The following is a 27542-nucleotide window of genomic DNA, read 5'->3' as shown; positions in this document are numbered from 1 at the left end:
TGTGTGTGTGTATATATATATATATATATATATGTATATATATATATATATATATATATATATATATATATATATATATATATATATATGGGTCTATGTTGTTTTACTGAATATTCAAAACTTTGAAACCCATATGGCAGTGACCCATATGATTGAAGTTTTGAAAGTAGAACAAAAACACTAAACCTAAACAAAAAGCTTCAGCTGCACCCCCACACTCCCTGCTACTTAAATATACCAACTCTGAGATCGCACTACAGTGAGGAAAACACTAAATCTCCTGTTCCAGGTTTGAAGTTTATGGGTTTATGGGTTTTGAAGTTTTAAAACTTCTATAAAACAAGGTAGACCTGTGTGTATATATATATATAGATATAGATATAGATATATATATATATATATATATATTTATACACACACACACACACACAAGTGTGTGTGCGTGTATATAAAAGGCTCCAAGATTTAATTTCATATTACCAAATGGCGAGACTACTTCCCATTTATTCCTGGTCAGTAGAATAGCTATCTTAAAAAAAAAAAAATGTTCTCAAGCTTCAAGCCATAGACCTGTTTTACATGGATGCATCCATTTTATCTCCCCACCCCCAGTGACCTATAGTTCTTGTCATAGTACAGGAATCTTTTGAATATTCACCCAAGGATGCTACACAAAACCATGTGAGATCTTGCTTTATTGTTCCAGTCCAGCAAGCTCATGTAAAACTTCATTTTTTTTCACCCAGCAAACAGATTGTTCAAATTAAACTGAGTTAAATGTATCATTAAACGTATAGCTTAACTATAAAGAAGAAAAAACCTGTCTATGCTAATTTTGATTTAACCTCCTTAGCTTATTTATCTAATGTTTTAAGCCCCAGTGATGACCAGTAGGTTTCTTCATCTGTGGCTGACGATCCAAATAAAATGTTTAACTACATTTTATCAATTGCTCAAGAGTTCATAGTCACAGAAAGAACTAGTCTTCAGATTCTCCCAGCAATTACTGTCTTTGTCCAAAAACTAAACTTTTCAAGTTCTAAATTTTTAGCAGTCCATCTCTAGTGATAGTTATTTTATCCTTCAGTGTATATGGTGGATCTACTTGCTCCTTAGCTTCCAAATCACTCTGTTTCCATTCTTTGTTTTCAGGCTTGCAGGCAGTTGTACCAGGAAGGCTGTTAGTACATTGTGTTTGTTTCTGTGGCTGGAACTGTCAGCTTGTTTTGGCAGCGAGTCTTTTAGCTTGACTGCCTTCTTACTCCATTTGGAACTCTCAATATCTGTTATTTATTTGCTCCTCAGGAGCTTAAGCACATCGGGAGGTGACCCTTGTTAAGAATTGTTGTGCCTAAGTGGAGGAAGCCAGCATAATTCTTTCACCTTTCATTTCTACAACTCACACTGCTCAGTGCACTAAAATGTACCCATGATCCATCCATCCATCTGGGAATGGTACACTGAAGTTTTTAATTGCTTGATTTTAAGGCATTGACACAGTTGGTGTGTTATATGTATTAACGGAGTGCCCTGGTTGGTTAATATTTCCTTGGGCATCCCTTATCTGGAAAAAAAAAATAGGCTAGATTGGTTTCCTAGCTATATTTATTTATTTATTTATTTATATTTGTTGACCGGGAGTGTCCGACTGGACATAGGTCCATTTTCAGCGGAAGCCTGGGGAGAAAAGCTCCACCGTTAAATAAACAGACAGTAGTTACATTCAATTACATAGCGATTAACAGTTTAACATAGCAATTACTTGCAACATATTTACAGATGAAGAACATAGTACATCAGTAGACAACTAGAATATTTATCTGTGAAGTACATAACAGACATTAACAAATGTTACAATAAGAAGTTTCTGCTGTATAATAAGTACTAGGCTTATGAGCATCTGAGCTTGCTATAATCAAGGTAGTTAGTGGAGTGGAAAGAAATGTAGAGGTTGGATGGGGTGGGTGATATTAGAGTGAGAGTTGCAAGGGCATAGTCAGCATGTTTTTAGGTGTGCTTTTAGTAAAGTTTTGAAGTGGGTGCATGGTGGTATGGAGGTAATTGTGGGTGGAAGGGAGTTCCATAATTTGGCTATAGCTTTGATATTAGCCTTTTAGTATAAAATAACTAAACCATGTTGAAACCCAGTGCTGAATTGTATCCAGAAGCTTAGTCATGTCCATAGCAATAAGCTGAAATGGCAGCTGTAGTATAGACAATGGCATCAAATTATTTAAAATCTGGATGTTGGGCTATCATTTAGCATTCAACACATTCAGCAGTGATGTTCTTAACTTTCTTGCTTTTAGTCTGATCTTCTTCTTAGTGCCCCCTAGTTTATGGTTATTAAACAATTTCATTGCTATATTTTTAAAACCTTGAGCACCAGCAGTTGGTATATTGATATCTCTCTCTTTCTTTGTGTAGACTTTAAAATAAATAAATTTGCAAGTCACAGTATAGTAACAAGTAAAAATATCTTGTCCACCTTCTTCCTCTACAACTCTAGCTATATCTTCCCTTGCTTTGCACGAAGCATTATCTTCCCATTGTGCTTTTTCAAGTTTAAGTGGTCTACATGAAGACCAGACATCTGGAGGTTTCACAACATCAACCTGTTGTGAGGTAGGAGGTACTGCATCCTCTCTTGCCAACACAAGTACTGGGGTCTAGTGTCAGTTGATATTTCTATCTTGTTCTAGTTCCTTTCTTTTGTGAACCCAGTGCTTAGAACTTTTCTTCTTCTATTTAATGTTCCTGTATTCTGTCTGAAAAGCAATATCATGGGGAGGAGGTGTTCAAGATTATCTTGTCTTTTAGTATACAGTTCTTTCTCCTTCTCGCCTTTGTTTTTTGTTTGTCTGTTTCAGAGTGATTGAATACCTCCTTCCCAGTTCCATTTGCTTATCTAGGTTGCTCTGCTTCTAAAAATGTAGCTTTTAGCATTTTTTTACATGATACCTGCTGCCTAGAGTCTCATCCAAAGAACACAGCCAGCACTTGGAGAGTTGGTTAACCAACTCTCCAAGTGCTGGCTGTGTTCTTTGGATGTTTACTTGGTTGAGCCGTGCACTGCCATACTTGCAGGAGCGCTCATGGGTGAGGAGCTGTCTAGAGTCTCGTCTTTGATTTTTCTGACTTGCACTAACTGAAATACATTTAGAACTCTTCCAAGATATTACTTCCTCCAGTTTCACTACTCTTCCAAGATATTACTTCCTCCAGTTTCACTACAGTGGTGAAATATTTCTTGTACATTCTTCCTCCTCAACAGCTTAGGTTAATAGGTTCAAAGATAAATATTAGGCAATCAGTCTGCAAACCATTACACACCTAGCAAATAACTAGGCAGTGATTCAAGCTGGGAATCAAATCCTAGACCTTTGTGTTTGCAACACCTTGATCATTATGCCATCCATCAACCCCACATTTGATTTATTTATCCTTTTATTGACCAGGTTAGCCACAATAAGCTAGTGGTCCTTTTTGTGTGCGTGTGTGTGTGTGTGTGGGGGGGGGGGGTTAGAATTCCCTAGTTTGGGGAATTTCTATTTTAGCTTCAAAAAAGTGTACCATTCTGCTCATGCTGTCCACTTTGCACACTGCATAATTTCATCCCCTCAGAATACACCCTGCTTGAGTAATCTCTTCTCATCGCTTCTGCTAGTCAGTTCTACTCTCTGCTCTGCAGCACTTTTAAGATGTCGTATTTTATTGTGCAAGTCCCTGTCTTCTACCAGTTCTGATCTTGCATACTGCCCTGACATAGTTGTATGCTTACATACCTCTTTAAATGGTATAGGTGCTGCTTCTCTCTGTATGCCTAGCCACATATTTATGCCATTCTTATACAATGCCTTGATCTTTGTTGGGCTAACATTCTAGTGAATGCATCTGGTAGTTGCCACCTCTTCTGAGTAGTGCAGAGGTATATCTGTAGGCTTATTCATTTACTGCTTCCAGTCCCCACACTGAGGTTTATCAAAAGGATTATCATCTTTGCATGGCTTCCACAAATCTTTACTGTGGGGAAAAGCCTTTACTATTTTCACATTGTGTTTAAGTTGGATACTGCAGCAACAAGATGACCTACATTCACCACACACTTTGCATTTCTAGCTGAGTAATGGAATGCCGTTTCTTAACTCTATGAATGTACTACCCAGGTAAACAAACTCAATACATGTCAAGAATTTCAACTTCTTTGATGGCAATGGGTTTCTTTTTCAATATATGTTGTCCCTTTATCAACATGGTCATACTGCCCAAATTAAGTAGACCTTGCAGCACTCTGGTATCAGTTGCAACATTGCATTTACCTTTGCAGTAGCACATTGACAAAATGTAGACTCGCTTCTCTATTAGACAAGTTTGTTGCATTCTATAAACATGATGTTATTAGTAGCATGTTTTTTATAGGGTGTAGTATTCACAAGTAAAAGGTTGTTGTTGTGTCTTTCGGCTTTTCCCGGTTAGGGGTCGCCACAGCGGAACTCCAGTCCACTAATGATTGGCAGTAGATTTTTACATGCCGACTTGCCGGGCCTGACGCACAACCTTCAACGAAGGAACACCCATTCATGCATGTCGCCACACAGAAGATGCTCTAACTGAGAATCGAATGGGGCAACGTCTTACTGTGACGCTACCACAGCACCACCACCACCTTCTCACAAGTAAAAGATTGTTACAGTACAAAATCTAGCTATGTAACCAGTTACCCACATTTACAGAAGAGTAAGTTTATAGACAATACTTTATTTGCAGTTTTTACTACAGGTATAGACTACTCAGTTCTGTACATACTTTCATGGCATAACAATCTTTCTACTAATACAACCCACCTTTAAGTCTCCATAGGGTCAGTTTGGCGCTCTTTCTTATAGGTAAGATACCTTAAATGTATCAGTGGCTAATATTAGCATTTTATTTTTTGATATACTGACACTCAGGATTTAACCATAAATTAATTATATACTTTAAGTTACATAATCATTGTCCTGCCATTTTCTCATGCAAAAATGTCCAGCTATGAAAGGTTTATTTTTTTGTAGTCCTGATAGTCTGTCCCTTCCATCACCATGAAGGCTTTCATTGGTTCTCATTAAGACCAAAAAGGATCCCGACCCACTCCCATCCCTCCATGTGAGCATACTGCTCAGATGTGAAAAGATGGGTCCTCCTCCTCCGTGGTTAGTTGTTTTAATGGTGAGACTGCCCTTGGTATAGCCATTGATTTATAATTAATGTTAACATTTCACATATTGAGAATGCAACAACAGTTTATTTGCTTTTGCAAGTAGACCAGCCTGTATGAAGTTGGCCCCCTGGAAGAGTGCGACACCTTTGACCTGGGTACAGACAGCATGATAGTGTTGCTGGCCTGTTTGGAGAATATGCTTGAGTTAGTAAGTCATCTCACCTAGCTATGGCAATGGGAAGCACTGGTTGCTGGATTTACCAGGTGACCAGCAGAAGAGTATCAGGGCTGCAAACAGTACATGTAGGAAGGCATACATTCTGCACTGTATACAAGAAGGCATGGTGCATGAGCATTGACACTGTTGCATGATTAAAAAAGACTGAGCGCACATCCAGTAAAGCCATGGTCTCTCCATTAGTGAGATAAGGTGGAGGTGCATTGTATGGCTGAGGACGTAGAAGCAAAATAGCTTGACATAAACACAGTTTATACATGGATATCCTGATATCTTGCTTAGAAAGTTTTGTAGAACTAAATGACAAATGGTTTCAGAGATGCTGCCATGCATGTGTGAGGACAAAACTAGGCCAAATTGATCAGTAGTAGAGAAAAAGGCCAGAATTTCAGATTAAGTGAATAAAATTGCTGAAGAATGCTTGTGTCAACTATAAGCTTCATATTTTGTCATGAACATTTTTGGAACAATAAGTATAGGTTAGTAAGAACTCTTTTGTATAAAGATAGAAAAACAACTGTTTGATATATAAATTCCTTGTAGCTGTAAGGGATATTCCTGTTTAAAATTCCATCCGTTGTTTCAGATTAATGTAGTTTAGCAATGGTAGTCAAGTTAAATTAGTTTGCTAAGAGAATTGGTCTAACACTTTAAGATGAAGTTTCCAGTAGGGACCCTGTTTTTTAGGCTCGTGTAGGCATCTTCTAACTTTTAGGTATTATCTGTAAAGATGCATCTTGTTGGTTCAGGGTAAATCAAAGAAGTGACTCATTTGTTATTGATTGTCCAAATGGAGTTCAGTATTATGTTTCATGTGAGTCTTTGCTACCCCTTCTGACCTTATGTGCTCTACTACCCACTTGCTTTTCTTCTAAACATGCAGAAATGATCCCACCATCAGCTTTTTGCTTTGCTCATACATTGAACAGTTCTGGTTGCTTTGTAGGAGAACTAATTACAGCTGTAGTGTACGTACTTGAAGCTAACTTCTTCAGTGTTTTCCACAAAAAAAAAAAAAGGCAAGCGTGAAGGTTATACTTTTTTAGAAGGTACATTTGGATGGATAAAACTTGCATTTTTGCAGTTGTTGAATCAACTGTCTTCATTTTTGTTTGTATTCACAAAATACATATGCTACTTAGAAATTAGTACACTAACATATCATAAGTGCTGGCTTCTATTAATGTTTTTTTTTTTTTTTTGGTACACTTTGTATTATCATTTTAAAGGTAGGTCATTTATTTATTTTTTTCTTTCTCTGCCTTTTTAGTTACAAACCTATAGTTGAATATATTGATGCCCAGTTTGAAGCCTATCTTCAAGAGGAGCTAAAGATACGCCGTTCACTATTTAACTATCATGACAGTCGAATTCATGCTTGCCTGTACTTCATTGCACCTACAGGGCACTCGTTGAAATCCCTTGATCTTGTCACGATGAAAAAACTTGATAGTAAGGTAACTGTACTTGTATGATTACTGTATTTATTTTAAGAAATAGCATGTGCAGTGTCTGTAGTAAGTATTTTGGTAAAAGTATTTGCTATAACTCCTTTGAAGTGGGAAAATACTTTGTGATCTGTTTCTAAATGTTTCCTATCCTTAGTGGTGCAGAAGACCATACAACAAATAAACAATTTTAGTATCCCACTAAATGTTGCACACTGCATATTACATATGCAGCAGACTGATTCATTTTTTTCATTGTTTTTATCTTCATGACAAGACTGGAAAGGCAACATTTGGGTGAATTTTGTGGACTGTAGTGGTCTACTGTCACCAGCTTTGTGTGTCCTTAAAAAAGGCAAATGATGTATGCCTTTTGTGCATGCAGTGAACATGTTTATTTTGTTCCAGGCAGAATTAAATGACATATTGTGCATATATTGTAGAAGATGGACAGGTACACCGTATAGTGAATAAGTATCACAATTCAGAAGCTTTAGCATTTTTATTTTTCTTATAGTCTTCTTTTTCATTGCAAAAACCTGATATTCTGCTATAGGGTGCAGAGTTGCTGCCAGCTCCCTGTGACCAATCCTGTTGAAAAGCTCCTTGCATAATAGCGTCTTCACACACTTTCTAGCCATAACTAATGTGTTGCCCTCTGTGTTTCAAGTATAAAAGCAGTAAACATTCTTAGTGTGTGGCATGGAGGCATAAAGTCTGGACTATAACCCTGATGGCCTTGGCTTAACTAGCTCCTTGGGTGCCAAATGAGCTGGGTGGGGAAAATGGGAGTAAGTAGCCAACATCAGCTCACCCATCTCTAGGGGAAAGGGAGACAGTTATGTTTACTACTGTACTGATACTAGTGGAGAGTGGGTGTTAGAATTCCCCGAGCACTTGTCCTGCCTATCTGGCATATCTGTAGACGTGCATGCATGATACTGGGACACTACCCCAGGCCTTATTTCTAAGGTTCACAGTGAGAATACATTCTCTGCTCCAGCAGGGGCTCAGAATATAACCCCTCCATATAAATAAAACCAAACCATAAACTGTACTGATACCAGATCTTTGATGCCAAATGTTTTAAACATCACGGATGTCCAGTATCTGAGAGGGAATCACACTTCATATTTTGAGGTATATTTTTGTGAATAGTTGCATACTGGAGCAGTTTGGTTAGCTTTTGCATACCCTACATCAACTTTATTACAAGCTGAGATTAGTACAAACTTGCAGTGTTATAAGATAGTACTGAATTTTATTTTTTCTGTTTATTGTTTCATTGAATAGTGTGTTAAAAATAGTACTGCATTTATCTGCTTATTTATTTGTTTACTGAAAATTGTGAGCTCTGTCTCTGTTCTCTCCCTGTCTGCATTTAGTCCCCCCCCTTCTTGTTGTGGTATTAATCTTGGTGGCTTTGGAATTGACCGCCCCTCCTGTAAATTTGTGTTTGAACACTCCTCCTGAGCCCATCTCATTTGCTCACTCAATCGAGTAGAGTGAGATCATATTTTGATTTCAGACACTCCTACCATTCCCATCTGTTCAGCCCTATCCCAGCTCTATCCTAGTCTAGTCTCATTAGCTCATCCTGCCTAATACAGAGAGAACATTTGAGTAGGCATACCCACTTAGGCCCTGAACTTGTTTGAGTGAAGATTGCTGGAACAGGGCTCAGTTCTGAGGTTTCTTACCGGTTAATTGGGTAATTTGTTCAAATCAGTTTGCTTGTTTTCTATTGTTATATATATATATATATATATATATATATATATATATATATAGATATATATATATACATATATATATATATATATAAACAATTTGCACTTTATCTGCTTTTACTGTAATTTGTGTTTCTTCCTGCTTTATTACCTTATTTTGCTTTTGCCTTGTCTTAAAAGTACTCAATTGTGTTTATTCTGCTGCATTTATTACTGATTGGTATTAGCCTGATAAGTCTTTTGGTTATTGCACTTGGGCTTCAGACCAGTTGTTTTACATTAAGAAGGTTTGTGGTCTGCACTCTTGTGGCAGGACAGGTGGCTTACATCCTTCTAAGTTGGGAATTGCTGATTGAAGGCTCTGTGTCTGTTATTCTAAAAGTGTATTAGTTCTGGTTTAAGCACTTGGGCTCCAGGCCAGTTATTTTACATTAAGAAGGTTTGTGGTCTGCACTCTTGTGGGAGGAGAGGCTAGATTCTACCCTTCTGAGCTGAGAATTTCTGGTTAAAAGCTTACTGTGCCTGCTCATTTTAACTGTTTTTCTGATATTGGTGCGCCTTGTCTGCTGTAGCATAGACTAGATTCAGGCTTGCTGAATCTAGCTTTGTTTATATAACTTGAGCACTAATCCAGGCCATCTTTTTTGGAGAAGTTTCCCCTGCACCCTAGTGGCAGGAGTGTGTGGTTAGAACTTGTCAGATTGAAGACTGCTGGAACAGGGCTCAGTTTTGAGTTTTTTACTGGTTAATTGGGTAATTTGTTTAAATCAGTTTGCTCATTTTCTATTGTTATATATATAAAAAAATTGCACTTTATTCATCTGCTTTTACTGTAATTGTGTTTCTTCCCACTTTATTACCTTATTTTTCTTGTGCTTCTTCTTAAAAGTACTCAATTGTATTATTCTGTTGCAGTTTTTACTGCTTGGTAGTAGCCTGATTAAATTGTAAGTCTGGCACATGTCTCTGGAACACAAGACGACCTGCCAGTAGGTGATGGAATATGTCAGTAAGTTGACACATATGGGATGTGCACTCCCTTAGGTAATCACATACACCTTGGAGTACACTTACTATCTCTGCAAAGACAGATATATTGCTACATTGAACCTCAGTGATGACCCTGCTCATCCTGTGTGTTGCAGAGACTGACATTACCAGTTCTTACAGCGAATGGTATCTGAGGCATCTACTTCCACCTGCATGCACACCCAACTGTTCATCCCATACCCTACAGAGCTTGGGGCAATCAGAGGCATGAGCCTCTGGGGATAGACTCAATTTCTGGACTGTGAGTGCCATCATCAACATGCCATATGTTTGTAGTTTGTGTATCATGGGTGTGGTGTCTACAGGCCCGGAGGCTGTATCCATGGCATGGGTTTGGGATCTAGTTTGCACACTCCCTGTGTACAACAATGCCATCATGCTCTCTGACCATGCCGGATATTCACTGCCATCATTATCGGAGTCTGACCCATATCTGATGTCAGGCAGTGCTGTATCCATGGTGGTGGTGGAGCAAGATAGTACATCACCTGTGAATTCACCAAGGCAGAATGCAAAGTAGATGTGTAACATACCATACCAACCACCTTTATTTTATTCCCCATGTAGAAGTAATAGCCACATGCAATAGTGACAATAATAGAAATGATAACCTTACTTTGTGTGGGTAATTGTGTCTCATGCAATTCTGATGAACCTGAATAGCAGGACAAACACAATTTCACTGACATGCACATCAGCATGTACTGCAGAGACTACTATGACATGTCAGTGGAGTACAGCAACACATATGAGGCATCTCCAGTGGTACGCCACAGATCATCTGCAAGGTCTAACACACCACTGTGGAGATGTGATGAATTTGATTCCCCCAGCAAAGTAACAAGAGACTCCTCCGTCTCCTTTAGAAGCTGGTTTATCTGACAATTTACCTCCTGTTGCCCTGCCCTTTCATGCAAGGTGAGCAGTATGGTTTTGTACATCACAAATCTCTGTGATCTTGTGTCTGACTTGCTCACAATTCCACTCTTGCTTTTGCCAGGTACAGTGCTGGATGTAGGAAAACAGACAGTTTATCTGTCAGTGTGTAATGACTGCTGAATGACTACCACTATTCATTTAACCTTGCTGTGCCCCTGTATTGCAAATAAGTACTCGTATGTGAGTATGTATATGCATACACAAACAATACAGACATGTTTATGCCCTTACTAGCTATCCTCACCTTTTTACCATTCCTTTACCTCCTCTTACACCTCTCCCCACCTTATCTTTGCATAGTGAAAATGAGTGCTTGAAAACATCAAAACATTCAGCTTTCCTTCCCATCTGACACCCTACTCATTCCTTGTTTTCTTTTTATGTAGTGCAGCTATTTGTTTTCTCACATAAATGTTACTGGCTGGGCTGTGAAAGACCCTTTTCAGTTGATGCCCAGGAAGAAAAGTTCCAAAAAACATCTACAAGGTTACAGTAGAAATTCACATACTGAAAATTTGTTGTAAAATAGAGCAGCGTTTGGGTAAACAAGCATCATTACGGGGATAAATAGATAAGATTCATATACATTATTTACAATATTTACAAAAGGATGTAAAAAAAACAGAAGGGAGTGTAAAGAAAGTGCTTTCATTAAGTACCTGTTGCAATAAAGAGCACACAAACTACCATTGAGCATATAGAGAAGAACTGGGCTATTGGCATTCTGAAGCTAGAATGAGAAGATCAATTTAACTAGCATTATTAGCAGCAGGGTATGAATAGATGTGGATAAGAATAAGGAGGTGAGCAGTCACAGAGCCAAGTCTAGCAGATTGGATTTAAAATGAGCTTTGAAGAACTTAGTACTTGCTGGTTGTCTAATGGATAAGTGCAAGGAATGCCACACTTTGGATGTGAATTGTAATACAGGGCATTCTTATGGCTGTTGAAAGATTTTTGTCAGGAGGCAAGGTATTTGTCTGTAGAACATGGGGATCTAATGGGCTTGTACCACTATTACTGGAGTTGTTGCTGTGTACTTTCTGGGTAAGAGAGGATGTGTACAGCTTTTAGTTGTGAGATGGTCAAGAACTTAAGAAATTCAAAGCAATTTAAGATTCTTAAGGTACTGAAGTGATGAATTCAGTTGGACAAGTTGATGGAGAATTTGACTGTTTTGTTATAGCATTGCTCTTAGCTGGTCTAGCTGATTGGTTTGGATGTTTGTAAGAATTGGAGAGGCATATAGTAGCTCAGACAGGAGGGGTGGGTTGCTGTTGTGTTCTTTTTTGGACCTGTTCTATCATATAGGGAGGTCTTTAGTAAAGAACAAGTTTGTGGTACTTTTGCTTCATTGCTTTTTTTCAATATGAATGTCAGATTGTCATCACTGATCACTTGTTTGTGTTGGGGGACAGTTTTGAGTAATATGTTTTAGAAATAGATGTGGAAGTTATTCTGTGACTCTGAAACATTTGGGAGTGAAGAGCATTGGTTTAGTTTTCTTGAACTTGAGCAGTAAGTGGAATTGTTTGAGCCATTTCTCTGGGGAAGAGAAAGGCTGCTGTGTGCTGTTTTGTAAGTCGGAGAGGGTGGAGGCAGAGCAGATGCAGGTGGATTTATTTCCATTCTGTAGGAGTATGGCCTTGACAGGTTACTGCATGTAAGCTGCTTATAAAGAGGTTGAACAGAAGAGACTCAAGGATAGAGCATTATGACACTTCAGTTCATATAGGCAGCTAAGATGGGAGTGAGGATTTCCACTGGATGCATTGAATTCTATTGGATAAGTAGCTGGTGAACCAATTTAAAGTGGTAACAGAGAGACCAAAGTGAGTTTGCAGGCATTTAGCAAGATTGGGTGGGATACGGTGTTGAATGCTTTAAAAGGTCAAGAAATAACCAATTTATTTTGGTTTATAAATTTGACAGTATCTGGGAAGGACAGGGGTGCTGTGGTCGTATTGTGATTTTGATAAAAGCCATGCTGAGAGTGAGAGCAGGTTGTTTTTTCAGGTACAGCAGCAGTTGTAAATCTATGCATCTCTCAAGGAATTTTAATAGTGGGGGGAGAATGGCTACAAGTCAAAAGTTAGGTGGATTGGTAGATTTACCGGTAATCTACAAGTGTAGTACCTTGTCGGATGCGCAGTAGCAAACCCTGCCCCAAACACGCCTCCACCCATGTGGAGCCAGCTTCCGCATGAATATTGACACTCCCCCGCCGTGCCAAGGTATGAATATTCATGCCATGCCTAAGCTGTCTGAAAAAGTATAGTTTATTGGTTTTACAATACAATGCAAAGCACCCATTCAAGAAACAGTAAATAAAAATGCAAATACGGTTTAAGTACCATGAAAGGCATGCAGTTTATTACATCACATACAAAGTAGTCAGAGAAACGATGACAATCAGCAGTTCAAGCACCATAAAACCTTGAAACAGAGATGCACTGTATTAAATCACCATAAATAAAACTCCCAACAATCACTACATGCGAATCCTGGTACTCTTTAATATGTCCAAGTAGGCACAGGAACAAATCTTCATCCTGTTTGCTGTATTTTTCATGTCACAGGAACTCATCTAAGTGGCTGTCCACCATATGCCTGAGTCACATTCATCTGCCTCAGCTGTTTCTTGCATCAGGACAACAAAGCCTCAACAGCATTTGTATGTGCACCAGTCGTGGGGTCTGCAAAATTCTTACTGTGGTTGACAGTGAGGTGGGTGTAATTCATCCTGGACAGTTCATGAATGCCCCTGTATGCAGCCCATTCTTCAGACACAATCACTGTCCCCTGTAGGACATGCCGTTTGATAATTGGGAGTAAAGTGGCTGCATCCCTTTTCTCAACAAAGGTGAGGTAGCCACTTTTCAGACTGGAGTCGTATATACCAAATACCCATCGGTCCTTTTTGGCCAAGGCTTGACTGTGGTTATATTTTGCCTTCACAAGTAGGCATTCATTGATCTGAACATCCTGACCTGGCCCACCCAGCAACATGGGGGTCGTTCAGCAGTTTTCAGCTGCAGACATCCCATGGAAACTGATACCAGTCCACAAGGCAGTTGCTTGACACTGACAGTTGCTCTGCAAGCCTGCATATGGGTAGCTTTCTTGACCACCAGTACAAGATTTCCATAAGGGTATCCAGAGGCAGCCTGCTTTTATGGAAAAATGTGCCAGAAAGCTTTCCCGTTTTGCTCCTACACTTTGCAGCAGTGCATCTCCAAGTGAATGAAGCACGATGCCGAACCAGAGATGCCCTAGATCCACACAGTTGTCAGCGTCTCTCCTTGTGTACAATGCCGACCGACTGGAAAAAGGTAATAACAGACGGCAGAAAAGAAGTTATGCAAGACAGGCAGCTGTCATCCATTCTGTTCATTTTCGGCATGGCAAGGAGGTTGTTGCAGGTTGACCAAAAATACCTAAGAGGTAAAGTTTGGCATGGGCATCCATCCTATATATAGGGAATGCAGGAGAACAGGTGTGAATGTCAACATGCTACGGTTATTCTGAAACATAAAAGAATCCATTCCACTGGCCGGCACCTGAATAGGTGATAATAATCTGTAAAATTACCAGTTACAGAGTTTACTATGTTTATGAGGGGTGCATTAAACAGGTGTTACTGGTCTGATTAGTACCATTATTATTAGATTGTTATTATATAGGTACCGATTTTGTGGGGGTGCATTAAAGACGTGTTGATGTTCAAAAATTAATAGATTTGCATGTGATTTCGTATCTTAATTTACATGTAATTCATGTACATTGTTGATTAAATACAGAGTACAAAGTATTCAACTATTATGTGAGTGCTGCCGTTGACATGACCTGAATTTACATGTAATTCATTTACATTGTTGATTAAATACGGAGTACGCAGTAGTCCTCTATTATGTGAGTGTTACCGTTGACGTGACACTTAAATTAGCTTGCCTGTCACTCAGCACCTGCCAATCATTAAGGACACACCTCAAGCTGCACAGAACGGACGACGAGGTACTACACTTGTAGATTACCGATTTACCACCCATGTGAAGTGGGATGATATGTTTTTTCCTCATAGGGTAGGGGAGTAAGATTCAGAGATGGCTCTATTGATGAGAATAGAGACAGGATAGGATAGGATATGGCTTCTGCTGCAAAATTGTACGTATTCAGCTTGAAGACTGTCAGCTGGAGGGTAGTGGGTTTCAATTTGATATGGAGTTATGAATGTATTTACTGGAGTGCATATTGAAAATGGGAATTGTTAGTTGTATGTTTGCAGTTAATAACTGGGGGTGATGAGTTCTAGAATAATGATGAGCTTGCATTAATGAAATGGGAGTTAAATGTGGATGCTATATTTTGATTGGTGCCATTGGAAATGTAGACTAGTGCTTTTACCTGGTCTGATGAATTTGATTGTTGACCAAAATATTTTAGCATCCCTGACTTGGGAATCTCGTAGATTAGTGAAAATTGATTTTTTTATCCCTCTGGAACAGTTCTAGTTGTAATTCTTTGTATGCTTGGTAGGTGTGTGTGTGTGTGTGTGTGTGTGTGTGTGTGTGTGTGTGTGTGTGTGTGTGTGTGTGTGTGTGTGTGTGTGTGTGTGTGTGTGTGTGTGTGTGCGCGTTCGTGCATGTGCGTGCTCAGAGTGCCACTGTTTCTAGCTCTGTGTGTCTTATGCAATGTTTGGTTTCATGTTTCCAGGTGGACTATACTGGCCTTGACCCCTTTCCTCCTGATGGAAACATGGGTGTTAAAGATGACCACAAAACAGAAGTTAAATGTTTTAGTCACTTATTCAAGCGGGCAAATTGTTAGTGGGTGCCACTGACAGTTTGTAAGTGGTATTGTGACAAGTTTGGTTGAAGTTTTTAGTTTTTTTACTATGTTACAGCAGGTAGTTTTAGGGGATTTATTTTATTTTTGAATGGAGAATGTGGGATAATAATCCCTTAATAGTTGTAGAATGAGCTAACTTTGTTTGGCGCATTAGTTAGCATTCAATCTACTATAGTGAGTTCTTGACTGGTTTTGTTGTATTTAGTGGAGGTTGACACTAGTTGGCTAGCTGGGTGAAGTTATAAAGACTGAGAGTATGAATCTTGATTTATGGTGGGCCAGTCATAAGTTTGTCACCTGTAATAAGAGCTTCTTGATTTATATTGAAGCTGCACAGGATAGATCCTGAGTAGCGGGTGTACTGTTGCTTGGTTGAATATAGGGGGTTATCATGCATATTATGCAGCAACTAAAATGGTTTAAGCTACCCAACTATGTAGCATACTCATAACTTATTACTGCACACAATCTTATAGATGCACCAAAAAAATGTCCAGCCTAAGATACCCTGCAGCACTACTCTCCATGAAGAGACCTTCGCTCAGCCAATAAACTTAGTAATTACAATGAAGGCTTATAACAAAGCATGTAACTCTCACTATACTCCCATTGTGTATCTTAACTCTGAAACACCATCCCAGCATACCTAAAACAGACCATGAAACTTTCTGCATTCAGGTCCTTACTAAAACAACACCCAAGTCACATGTGTGATCACACACATGCTCCTCATTTGGGTAACTCCATCTCCCTTTGGCACCTTGTACACCTTATTCCTTTATAACCTCAATTCTCTTTTACACAACAAACCTATCTACCACTCCTTTGTTACTTTACCGTAATCCCTATTTTATATTTCAGTTTCTTTTGACCTTCACACTTTATCCATTTCCTTCAAATACTTTTCTCCACTATGTTGTAACAAGATCCCTCTTCTAGCTTTAACTATTATCTGACTTACTATCTACACCTTTATCCTCCTTGCCATGTCTTATAACTCATATTTAATGTCTGCTTGTTTGCATCTATTTGAAATGACAGGACCCTACAGCGTAAGTCCCAAAACACAGAGACTGGCCAAAAAAAATGGACATGCTTGTACCATGAATAACATGGTCATTTCCTGGAATATTCCCTTTTCTCCAAGGTATGGTGATCTGAGTTAAGAAAAGTTTGGGGGGGGGGGGGGCTTACCCATCTTATCAAAGGGTGTAGGGAGGCTTGCTCCACTGCAAAAATTTTAAATGAGAAGAGCGATGTTTGAGACTTGCTGTTGTCCTGGTTTTTAGTTTTTTGGCTTGTTGACACTCTGCATTTCAAGTGCAGTCATTTTAGTATGGAACATTGCTTGTCACATTTATAGCACAAGATCTGTTTGCATATTGAATGTTTAGTGCATGGAATTTAATGTCGTGTACATTCACCACAGAAAAAAACTTATCTTTGTATCTTGTGACAAACCAATTACTTGTTTATCTCTAGATATCTTAAGAACCAGCTGTTTAATGTATAGTATCTTAAATGTATGTGCTGGAGCATTTCTCCCCAAGACCCCACTGATGGGCTTCACTCGGTCAGACTTTTCAGGTCAACAAAGAGAAATAAATAAGTTTTGGTTTCTTTTGATGGATTTTTGAAGACTGAACAAGACAGCGATTCAATGAAATAAGATTTCTGGTGTTTATCATAAAAGATGGCTATGCCACCACCCCTGTTGTTCTGTTGGTGCGGAAGACATTATTTCCTGTGGGTGGTATTTCTTATTTCTAATTTTAGCCATGTTTCAGTAACAGACAATATCTGGACAATTTTGAGAACTCCAAGCACGGAATTCTGACTGGAGTCTTACTGGCTTTTTACTATCCAAAACAGAGTTTCGTGTTTTTTTGTTTTTTTTTTTTTTTTTTTTGTTTTTTTTTTTTTTTTAAATTCAATAGTTTCAGTTTCAAAACGGACAATTATCAGATTTAACTTCATTACTTAACTTAGAGGCGCTTCAGGAAGTAAAATAATTTAGATTGTAGTTTAACAGAGATAGTAGATGAAGTTATTAAGTTAGTTTCCGTTTAAGGTGGTGGCAATGTATGAGAGCTTATGGGCATAGGTAGGTAAATATAAATCTGTGAGTCTGGGGGTAGTTTGAGAATTTGGGAGCGGGAGGGGGTGAAGCAGACAGAGTTGCATTTTTAGTACTAGTTAGTCAGCCTGGGCATGCCCAGTGTATCTTGTGTTTTGAACACTGAGGGAATAGTGAATTCAGCCTGTTCACAAAAACAGGTAAGCAAGCTGATCTTTTTGTTGTGGAGAACTGTAGCCCCACTTAGAAAGCCTGTGTTGTACTGTTTATGTCCCAGTGTTTCTCCAGTAATAATAATGAAATCCAGTAAAGCACTCTGTAAGCAGCAATTGGAACTGACAGCATATCCAGCAAAATTCTTAAAAGATAGTAGCACAGCTGTAAACTTCTCAAAAAGAGAAATACATTCTGACAGGTGTGTACTCAAGCTGAAAACACTAAGAAGTGCAAAGCTACACTTGAATGTACAAGGGGATGTGCTGTGTTCCATAGAGAGATCTTTATTAGATCTACCTTTGCAGTAGCCATTACATAAAAGAAGTATCCAGCTAAGGATACTACTACTACACATCAAGCCTTTCTACAAAGCTTCAGGCTCCTTCCTCATTGATTATACATCCATCCTGAGCAAAAGAGCTTGTGCTAGTATAAGAGGAATGCATAGAAGCACCTAAACCCTGAACATTCTTGCCACTGTTCTGCATATGCAGACTGTGATCAGTGCTCCATTGCCTTCAGAAAATTGTCTTCAGGCAGGGGGCTACTCCATAGGGGGGGTCCCTTACTTTTTATCTTATGAAATTTTTGTAAAATTCTTTGTTACACATTTGAATATGGGAGTGTTTTTGTGTGTGTGTGTGTGTGTGTGTGTGTGTGTGTGTGTGTGTGTGTGTGTGTAAGCATGCAGCTGTTTTCCACAGGTTTTTCCACTACAACATCAGTTTATGCTTGAAATAGATATCCTTGTTGATCTTCTTGATGTCTTTCATTAAATCACTGTTGCAGTAGGCATTACAATATAGGACACAGCCTGCCAAGGACACCATATGTCCACCCAGTCTAAAAAGCTTCAGGCCCCTTCTCCTCACACCCTATAGCCACAATTCATAGGAGAGGATGTGCTAGTATATGAGGAATGTATGGACAGGCCAACATTCAGAAGTTTCTTGCCCTAAGTATGCTCATGCAGACTTTTGTCATCTTTGCATCTGGTAAGATAGGTAGTTCACTTCAGCTAATTCATCTTCAGGTAGATTGGTACCCCACTGGGGGTCCTTCCTTTTTATCCAGAGATTTGTGGACAATGTTTGCTTGTGTCTGTCAGAAAGAGCAAGTGTACTTCTGGGTGCTAAATCCCATGTAATGACTCCCAGGGTGCTAAATCCCTTGTAATGACTTCCAATCTAGTTCATTATTTTAAAAACCACAAACCAAACTGCAAACGAAAACAACCAGCCAGTGATTCCACCAATGTTTTAATTAAAAAAAAGCACAGCTCTAACGTCTTGGCTCTCTACACAAGCCTTCAAGGAGTAAAAAGACATCAAAAAACTTGCCTCATATAGTGTGTTCAATCAAGCAATTAATTCATTACACAATTAAATCAAATATTTCCAATTAAGCTCTTATTTAAGACCATATGGATACAAAGTATTGAATTTCAAAATATATAAAGACTCTTTAGTCAAAAGCTGTTTTTTAAAAAACATTCATCAAATACTGACACTTTAATTTTCTCTAGAACAGTACCCTGTAAACCTTCACTATTACTGTTGTGAAAACATTCAAAATGGGTAGCTATAGAACTTTCCTGTTTCTTATTATTTATATCTCTTATATGCTCTAACATTCTGACCTTAAAGGCCCTTTTAGTTTCTCCAATATAAAACAGATTGCACTGGCATTTAAGTGCATATGTAACTCCTTCTGTGTTGCACGTAAAAGTACACTTTGTATCAAATGGAATATTATTAATGTAGTCAAATTTATTTATTACATATTTGCAAGCCTTGCATTTTTTGCAAGATTTCTCTAATCTTGTTTTCAGTCTTAATGTAAAAAACGTATATCAGTTTCCCACTCTCAGATTAGTATTCTCACAATGCCTTCCATACACTTTTCTAAGTTTGTCTTCCTGCATAAAAAATGCATGGTTATCATCAACACTTCATCAATCTTTCATTGCAGACAACTTCAGTTGCACAAGAATTTGTAAGAGCTCTAGGCTCTCCTTATTATTCCTCTTGCCAGAATATACATGGGAAAGTTTGTTTCATCTCAAATTAGTTTGGATCTGGCACATTCATCTTCTTTCTTTTCCAATCCCACTTCTCAGTTTTGTGAAGAAAGAGCTTCTTCGGTGGAACAAAAAGCCCTTCACAATCCAGGAGACCCCTATCTCTCCCTTCCTAATATAGATATTGGCCACAAATGCTTGGAACTTTGCCTGGGATGTGCTGTTTTTCAAGTTGTAAAGTTTCAAGGAATCAGAGGGCCATAGCACTCATGTAAACACATGAACCGGAAGGAAGTGGTAATGCTGATAAATGCCTTGGAGTTAGTTGTGGTCTTCTGGAACCATATTAATAGTGACAGATGACATCAGTGTCGGGGAGGAACAAGCTCTCTTACTCCCTTTTCAGGCTGGACATGATTGCCTGGGACATTGAAATTCAATGCAAGTTATTTCTTGAGGCAACTTGCATGTAGCAGAACACAGTATTTGAGCAGATCCAGAATAGACCCTCATGAGTGGCGCTGTACCAACAGGTCTTACTAGAGATAGTTCAACAGTGGGGAGCACCACTGATGGGTATGCTTGCCTCCAGTTTAAGCAGACAACAAAAACTCGTTTGCCCCAGGACACTATGAATAGAAACCTGGAAAACAGATGCATTTTCAGTCCTCTAGGTGAGGATGTTTCTTTATGCATCCCCCCCCCATTCATTTTTCCAAAGTCCTTCAACAGATCTGAAAGAGCATGCCAAAAATTACTGGTGATTCTTTTTTTTTTTTTTCTAACCCAGCCAACATTGATTCTGTGTCCTCAAACAAGTGGCTAAGGACAATTACTAAAAGCTTCTTCAGAGTGGACTTTCTGACACTAAGCAATTTATCCAAATAGAAAATATTTTCTTTTTGGGGTCTGAGCACCGGATAAAAAACATCTCAAGCAGAGTTCTCCAGTACCTCTGTGAATTTCTCAGTTCTGGCTTGCATTCGCTTCATAAAAATCCCACCTCATGGCCGTTTCAGTGTCTGCCTTTGAATCCACCTCTTTTTTCTTTGTTTCAAGTTTGACAATTTGTAGAGGGAGTTTTGTGAGTCAAACAACTAAGAAAAAAGGTGGCTGCTTTTTGGGATATGAATTTTGTTTAGAAAAAAATAACTTTACCACCGTTTTAACCTGCAGCTTCTTCCCTAACATTTCTAACCTGAATAACTGTCTTTCTGGTAGCCTTAATCTCTGCTAAACATGTGAATGAACTACAGCCACTGATGTCTATACAACATTTTTTGTTTTTCCAAAAGGGTGGAGTGAGTGTCAGAACCAGTCCATCCTTTATGGCTAAAGTTGTCTCTGAATTTACTTTTAATCTCTCCAGCTTTCTGTTTTCTATCCTGATCCTCAAAACAAAAGGGAAAAGTTTCTTTATTGCATGGGCTTCCACAGACAACTTGGACGTTATCTGGGAAAAACTAAAGATTTCAGGAAATTTAATCAACATTTTGCCTCTGTGAAGTTAAGAAAAAGGGACAGCCACTAACTGAACAAACTGTTAGTAGATGGCTTTCCAGTACCATTATGTTCTGCTGTTCTAACCATGGCAAAAGTCCACCTCAAAATGTGAAAGCTTATTCTACCAGAGCTACTATTGCCATATCTAGGGCTTTCTGGAAACAGGTAGACTCTGTATTAGAAGCAGCAGTGGGTCCTCTGTTCCTATCTTCAACATACATTACAAACTTGATTCCGTTTCAGGAAATGGAACAGGACTATGTCAGTGCTGGTCTTCTAGGATTCCTGGGCTCTTGTCCTTCTCCATCCATCCTATCTTCTTGAGATTTGGCAGTCATCCCATATTGCAATGGCTACTGCAAAAGTGATCTAATGAAGAACATAGTAGTTTACTTTACATACTGTAATGGTAGAAGTTCAGATAGATCCCTGTTGCAGTACTAACACCCTCCCTCCATCCCCATTTTATTATCGTTCCTGGCCCAGGTGGAGTAGTCTTTTCCCTTTTGCTATTTTTACATGACTTTATTTAAAGCTTTAGGCTTTAGCCTCCCTGTTTTGATCAGGTTATCTGAGTTTTGGCATGCCTGTACAGCCCTTTTATATCTAGCACATCATTTCATGCTAAGGGCAGATGTACGGCATGTTAGGAAGGATGTTAAAGCTTTGTAAACTGGCTGGATACACAGAATCCTTTGCAGGATATGTCCCATATTGTAATGGCTACTGCAACAATTTGAACATCTGCCGTTATGTTAAGTAATCCACACCACGCTATTGATGCATCAGCAGCTACCACACTGTTTCAAGTTTTTACATCTAAATGGTCAAGTTGTCCTGCTGTGCAGAGGGAAAACTAAAGAACAAGAGTGCAAATGGGTATTACATAGGGAGACGGATTGAAAAAGTATCTTAAATTGTCAAAAAAGAAAGAGATCATAACACAGGAATCCATTCAGAATCATTCCAGACAAGCTATAAAAGAGATTCAGTGCTTAAGTTTATATCAGAAGAATCATAAGGAAAAGTTTATTTAGAGCATCAAACGCTATAGTTTGTCATTAATAAAACTAAATTACTACAGCACTCCTAAAAAAATTAGTCTAAGTTAGAATAAGTAATGGTGATTTGTTTAGCAACATACCTCTCAACTGTCCAGATTTTTGCAGATTGTTCAGATTTTGCCTTAGATTTTTAGTCTATTCCTCATAAAATTTGTGGTTATCTGAAAAATCACTGATGATTGAAGTCACTAAATAATGACATACATTTGAGTTTCGGACTTCAGTGCCTTCAGAAAATGTTTGCCAACACAAATCCTGTTAGTCTAGTAACTTTCTGAATTTATGATTAATATTTAAAAGCTGCCCCTATTTTGGGGTCTTTGTCCCACTATTATTTTTGCCTTTGTCCCAATTTCTTTGCACTAAGAGGTTTAGAGGTATGTTTAGCAAGCTATGGCTTTCAAACACTTGTAAATTATGTTTTATCACCTAAAATTTCTCTCATTTGTAAAAAAACATACCCCAGTTAATGTTAACTGAACGTGCTTGTCTGCATACTAGGACAAGAGAGGAGGACTTAAACAATTAATGTGAAATATCAGGTGGGGGACAATTTGTTTTAACCAGTTAGGTACGGTAATGATTTACATGTAAATGATTACATTTCCAAAGGAGAGCAGATAGATGAATATGTGATCTGCTACATTAACAGTAGCCAGTCAGTGTGAGCATGCTTAGTGCGTCTTGTGTTTGAACACTGAGGGTTTAGTAACTGTAGTGCAGCTGTATAGAACTGGCTAGCAAGCTGAACCGTTTGTTCTAGAGAGCACTCTAGTCCAAGTTAATAAGCCAGAATTGTACTGTTCATGATCTTGTGTTTCAAACACTCCATAAGCACCAATTGGAACTGTCAGTGCATTCAACAAAACTATAAAAGGAGGGTAGTGCAGATGTAAACTGAGTAGTAACATCTTACAACTGTGTGTACTCAAGCTACAAACACTAGGATTAGGGAAAACACAAACTAGACTCAAAAAATGAAGAATGGAAGGCAGGAGTCGGCAAATCCACTCGATTTTTTTATTAGCGCTTTCATCTGTCCAAATTAAACAAACTTTTTCAGATAAAAGTTAAAAGGATATTACATCCATTAAGTAGGGAAAGTTATATGACATCACTTCCTGATTCCTTAAAAAAATACTTCAAAATGTTTAAATTAATAGTTCAACTCTTTGCTTTAAATATTCAAATAAAAAATATATATGTGTAAATATAAATGATGTGTGAAAGTGTCACTTTACTTGTCCAGACTGCTAAAAGAGGTTGTTTTGAAAAATGTGTCATCTTTCTAAAGCCTTTAAATTTAGCAAACATTTCACAATGTTACCAATGGACTAGCCAGGCATCTCTCTGACAATATTCAACACAACTTTTCTTTCACAGTTTTAGAACAACTCCCTCCTGACCCCCGGGGGTCTTTAATACTTGAAGAAAAGGAACTCATTTGGCAACTACGGCTGAATGCCTTTTGCCATCCAGGTCTCAATGAGAACTGCAACCTGAAATGTTTGCTAAATTTGAAGGCTTTAGAAAGATGACACATTTTTCAAAACAACCTCTTTTAGCAGTCTGGACAAGCAAAATGACACTTTCACACATCATATATGTACACTTATATATATTTTTTATTTGAACATCTAAAGCAAAGATTTGAACTATTAATTTAAACATTTTGAAGTATTTTTTTAAGGAATCAAGAAGTGATGTCATATGACTTTCCCTATTTAATGGATGTAATATCCTTTTAACTTTTATCTGAAGAAGCTTGTTTAATTTGGACAGACGAAAGCACTAATAAAATAATCAAGTGGATTTGCCGACTCCTGCCTTCCATTCTTCATATTTTGCAAACATGAGGGAGGGGGTCTACAAACACAAAACTCTCTACCACAAAGGTGTCCTTCATTAGATACACTGTTGCAGTAGCTATTGCATACACCCTGCCTTTTTATAAAGATATAGGCTCCTTCCTCATTCACTATATATCTGCCCTTTCTATGTCTTTGCAAGTAAGACTAATCAGACAAATGGGTCTGTAGTTTCCAGGATCTGTTGAAGGTCCTCCCTTGTTAAGGGGGATGACCATCACAGTCCTCCATTCACATGGCACAAAGCCTGTTTTAGGACTATAGTTAGAGTGTGACTCCAAGATTCCTGAGCCAGTTCATACTCCCTAGTTATAGTTGGAACGGTTATGTTTGAGGGTGTTATTGGGGTGATGGTTGGGGGGAGCTGGAACTGAATTTGATCATTAACAGGCTTGCTATATTGCCAGGCTTTCTGAATGCGGCACCATTAACCACAATTCTGCACATTGCTGAAGTTTCTGACATAAATGTAGAAAGCCTTGTGGTTATCTTTTTCATAGGAGGATATCTTAACTTTAAAGTTCTTTGCTTGACCTAATTAGCGCTCTTAGTTGCCTATTTGCTTTGAGTTTTTACCTTTATGGGAGTTACCCTTCCTGATCTTTGCTGTAATTTTTTTCCATTTGTTTTATATCCTATTTAGTTTGGGATGCCACCAGGATGGTTTGTTTCTGGGGTCAGTTCTAGGCTTACATATGCTAGCTACAGCAGCCCCTATGCAGCCATTGACATGGCTGTACAGAGTTTCCCAGAGTAATTCAGCATAGGTTTGTGTGTTCTTGAGGATGTTCTATGTGTTTCACTGTTGCAGTCATTACATTTGGGTTATCTGCCTGCAGGTAGCCCTCAGCCAGCCTGAATACCCGAGTCTTGGATTCCTGCATCATATGCTGTCTCTTCTTCCATGACGTCAGGTCGTCATGGGTATAAAACATGCAGCCGATGCCATTACATCAGTCTTTCTTGCCGCGTGGTGCCCGGAGCAGAAGCAGTTTGCAAGTGCCGGTCTTCCGACTCCTGAAATTTTCATTTTCGAGTTTCAGAACCGAAGTCTTTGAAAAAAGCTAAGTACCCCGTTGTGGATTCTTTTTCTTGCTCTTAACCGATGTCCGTAAAAGTTAACAATTATTTTACCTGTGGAAAGCAAATACCTTATAAAGATTTTCATTCATACTGCATTATTTGCTTAGGCCTAGACTACAACGTCCCTTGCTGTCGGTTTTGTGCCTTATTCAACCCCCGAACTATTCTTCGTCTGTCTATTTTCCCAGCAAATTAGTTTGGTACTCGGTTTAACTATCCAGAAATGGCTTCGGTAAGCCATCCGACTACTGATTTTCCAAAAAGACATAAGGATAAAGACAGAGACAGACAGCATATGTCCAGATTTGCAGACAATGCTTCCGTTAAGCTTAGTCTCCAGTTCGCCGGTACTCAGTGAGGTGCTTTCGCAGCCCCTGATACCCGCTACTTCAGATTCGCAGGCCTCTACTGAGACCCATTCAGAGTGCGGTATGCCGCGAGATGCTTCTTCAACTATGGAACTTGTGGATGTCTCTACCTTGGATTGGTCCGGCGCCACAGTGCAGGCACCGGCTTCTGAGGGTGTATTCAGGCCTACATATTTGCATTTTAAATCGGCGCCATCTTCTTCATCAAGGCCTCAAACTCGACCTATGCCTAGAAAACCGACGTCCAAACTGCATGGTCAGGCCCATATGCCTAAAAAACAAATGCTTAGAATGGCTGAAGACCGTATTACTTTAATTAGGGGAAGCCAGCCTTCCCCCTCTAAGAGACCCAGAACTGATTTTCCTTCTGATTCTTCTGATCAGGATTCTGAAATTTCTGTTTCTTCTGATTACCAGGATTTGCCCTTATCTACCTATGAGGATTCTGATGTAGAGGATTCCATTCCCTCTGCTTCCCCTCCTGAAGATTTTTCTTTTGGTGAAACCTTGCACTCTCTTAGGGAGCATTTCCGCTAGGAAAGCCAGGATTACTCTGAATCTAAAAAGAGGCTTAGTGAATTCTTACTCCTCCCTCAACACAGGCCTTTAGCTATCCCTTCTGTTCTGGACATTGTAGATGATGCCTTCTTGGAATCTAGCAGACACTTTACCTACCTCCAGCTCCCAGAAAACCTGACAGGTATTACAGAGTACCTGACTCTCACAAGTTCCTCTTCAAAAATTCTACTGCGGATCCAGAGACCATTTCCCAAGGACCAAAGGGCATTAAGGCTACTGCTGCCAAAAACCCTACCCCCCTCTGATAGAGATTCCAGGGCCTTGGACAGATGGGGTAAGAAGGTATACACTTGTGCTACTTTGGCCATTAGGGCCTTAAATTGCCAGTTCAGCAGCATATTATGGGACTACTTAAACAGAAAATGATGTTGATTCCTGACTGTGCTGAACATAAAGAATTAGAGGATTTAATGCATTCTGCTGAACAAGTTGGTAAACATACTTTGCAATGTGGTTTTGACTCTTTAGAAGCATCTTGCAGGGCTGCTGTCACTGGGTCTGTACTTAGAAGGCATGCTTGGCTTAAGGAGCAAAACTTGCCTGATCATGTTAAAGCTAAATTACTGGATGCTCCCTTAAACCAAGACTGCCTGTTTGGCAACAAAGCAGAAGTCCTTAAAAAGATGGAGGAAAAGGCTAAATCTATACAAACAGTTAAAGATTTCCTGCAAGTACAGCCTCCCATATTTAGTAGACATTGGCCTTATAAGAACTGGTCTTTTCCAGTCTCTTCCAGGCCTTCTCAGTCCAAACCCAAGAACAGCAGACCACCTAGGTTACAGTCTCAGGCTACACACAGGCCTAAGCAGTGGGGAGCTCCCACTTCCAAAGGTGGAAGTAGTAAGACACCGCCCCTATGGAAAAGTGTCACAATGACTTAACCTTAACCCTTTCAAGCCCTGCTCAACTACCTGCTCCCTTAGGAGGAAAGCTCACCCTGCATGCAAAAAACTGGGAACTCATTACCCAGGACAAATGGGTTTTAAATATAGTTTTCCAAGGATACAGATTCCACTTCCACACCTTACCAACCCCAAATGGTTGGCCAGACCTGCCTCCAAATCACTGGGCAGAGGCTCAACAGCAGGTTCTCTCTCTTCTAAGTATCAGGGCTATTCAACCTGTCCCAGCAGAAGAAAGGGGGCAAGGTTTTTACTCAAGACTTTTCCTGGTACCCAGAAAAGACAGCTCCTGGCCTCCTATCCTGGACCTCTCTATTCTAAACTTCTTTTTGGTAATCCCAAAATTCAAAATGCTAACACTTCAACAGTTGCTTCCTATGCTAGGCAAAGATGTCTGGTTGGCAACCTT

At 39.1% G+C, this 27542-nt stretch overlaps 1 protein-coding gene across 5 annotated transcripts in view; it reads left to right on the top strand.

The window, feature by feature from the left end:
- SEPTIN11 (septin 11) overlaps positions 1–27542 on the top strand; it is a 1067046-nt gene that overhangs the window by 391166 nt on the left and 648338 nt on the right. For all 5 annotated transcript variants that reach the window (XM_044061173.1, XM_044061169.1, XM_044061170.1 and 2 more), the window contains one exon: positions 6709–6895. In XM_044061173.1, coding sequence (XP_043917108.1) covers positions 6709–6895 — 187 coding nt within the window. The remainder of the gene's footprint in view (positions 1–6708; positions 6896–27542) is intronic.

The sequence above is a fragment of the Protopterus annectens genome, chromosome 2.part0, assembly GCF_019279795.1.
Source record: "Protopterus annectens isolate FY-2018-M chromosome 2.part0, PAN1.0, whole genome shotgun sequence".
In the NCBI taxonomy this organism is placed as follows: Eukaryota; Metazoa; Chordata; order Ceratodontiformes; family Protopteridae; genus Protopterus; species Protopterus annectens.
The sequence above is the reverse complement of the archived record's forward strand: the minus strand, read 5'-3'. Positions and strand labels throughout refer to the sequence as shown.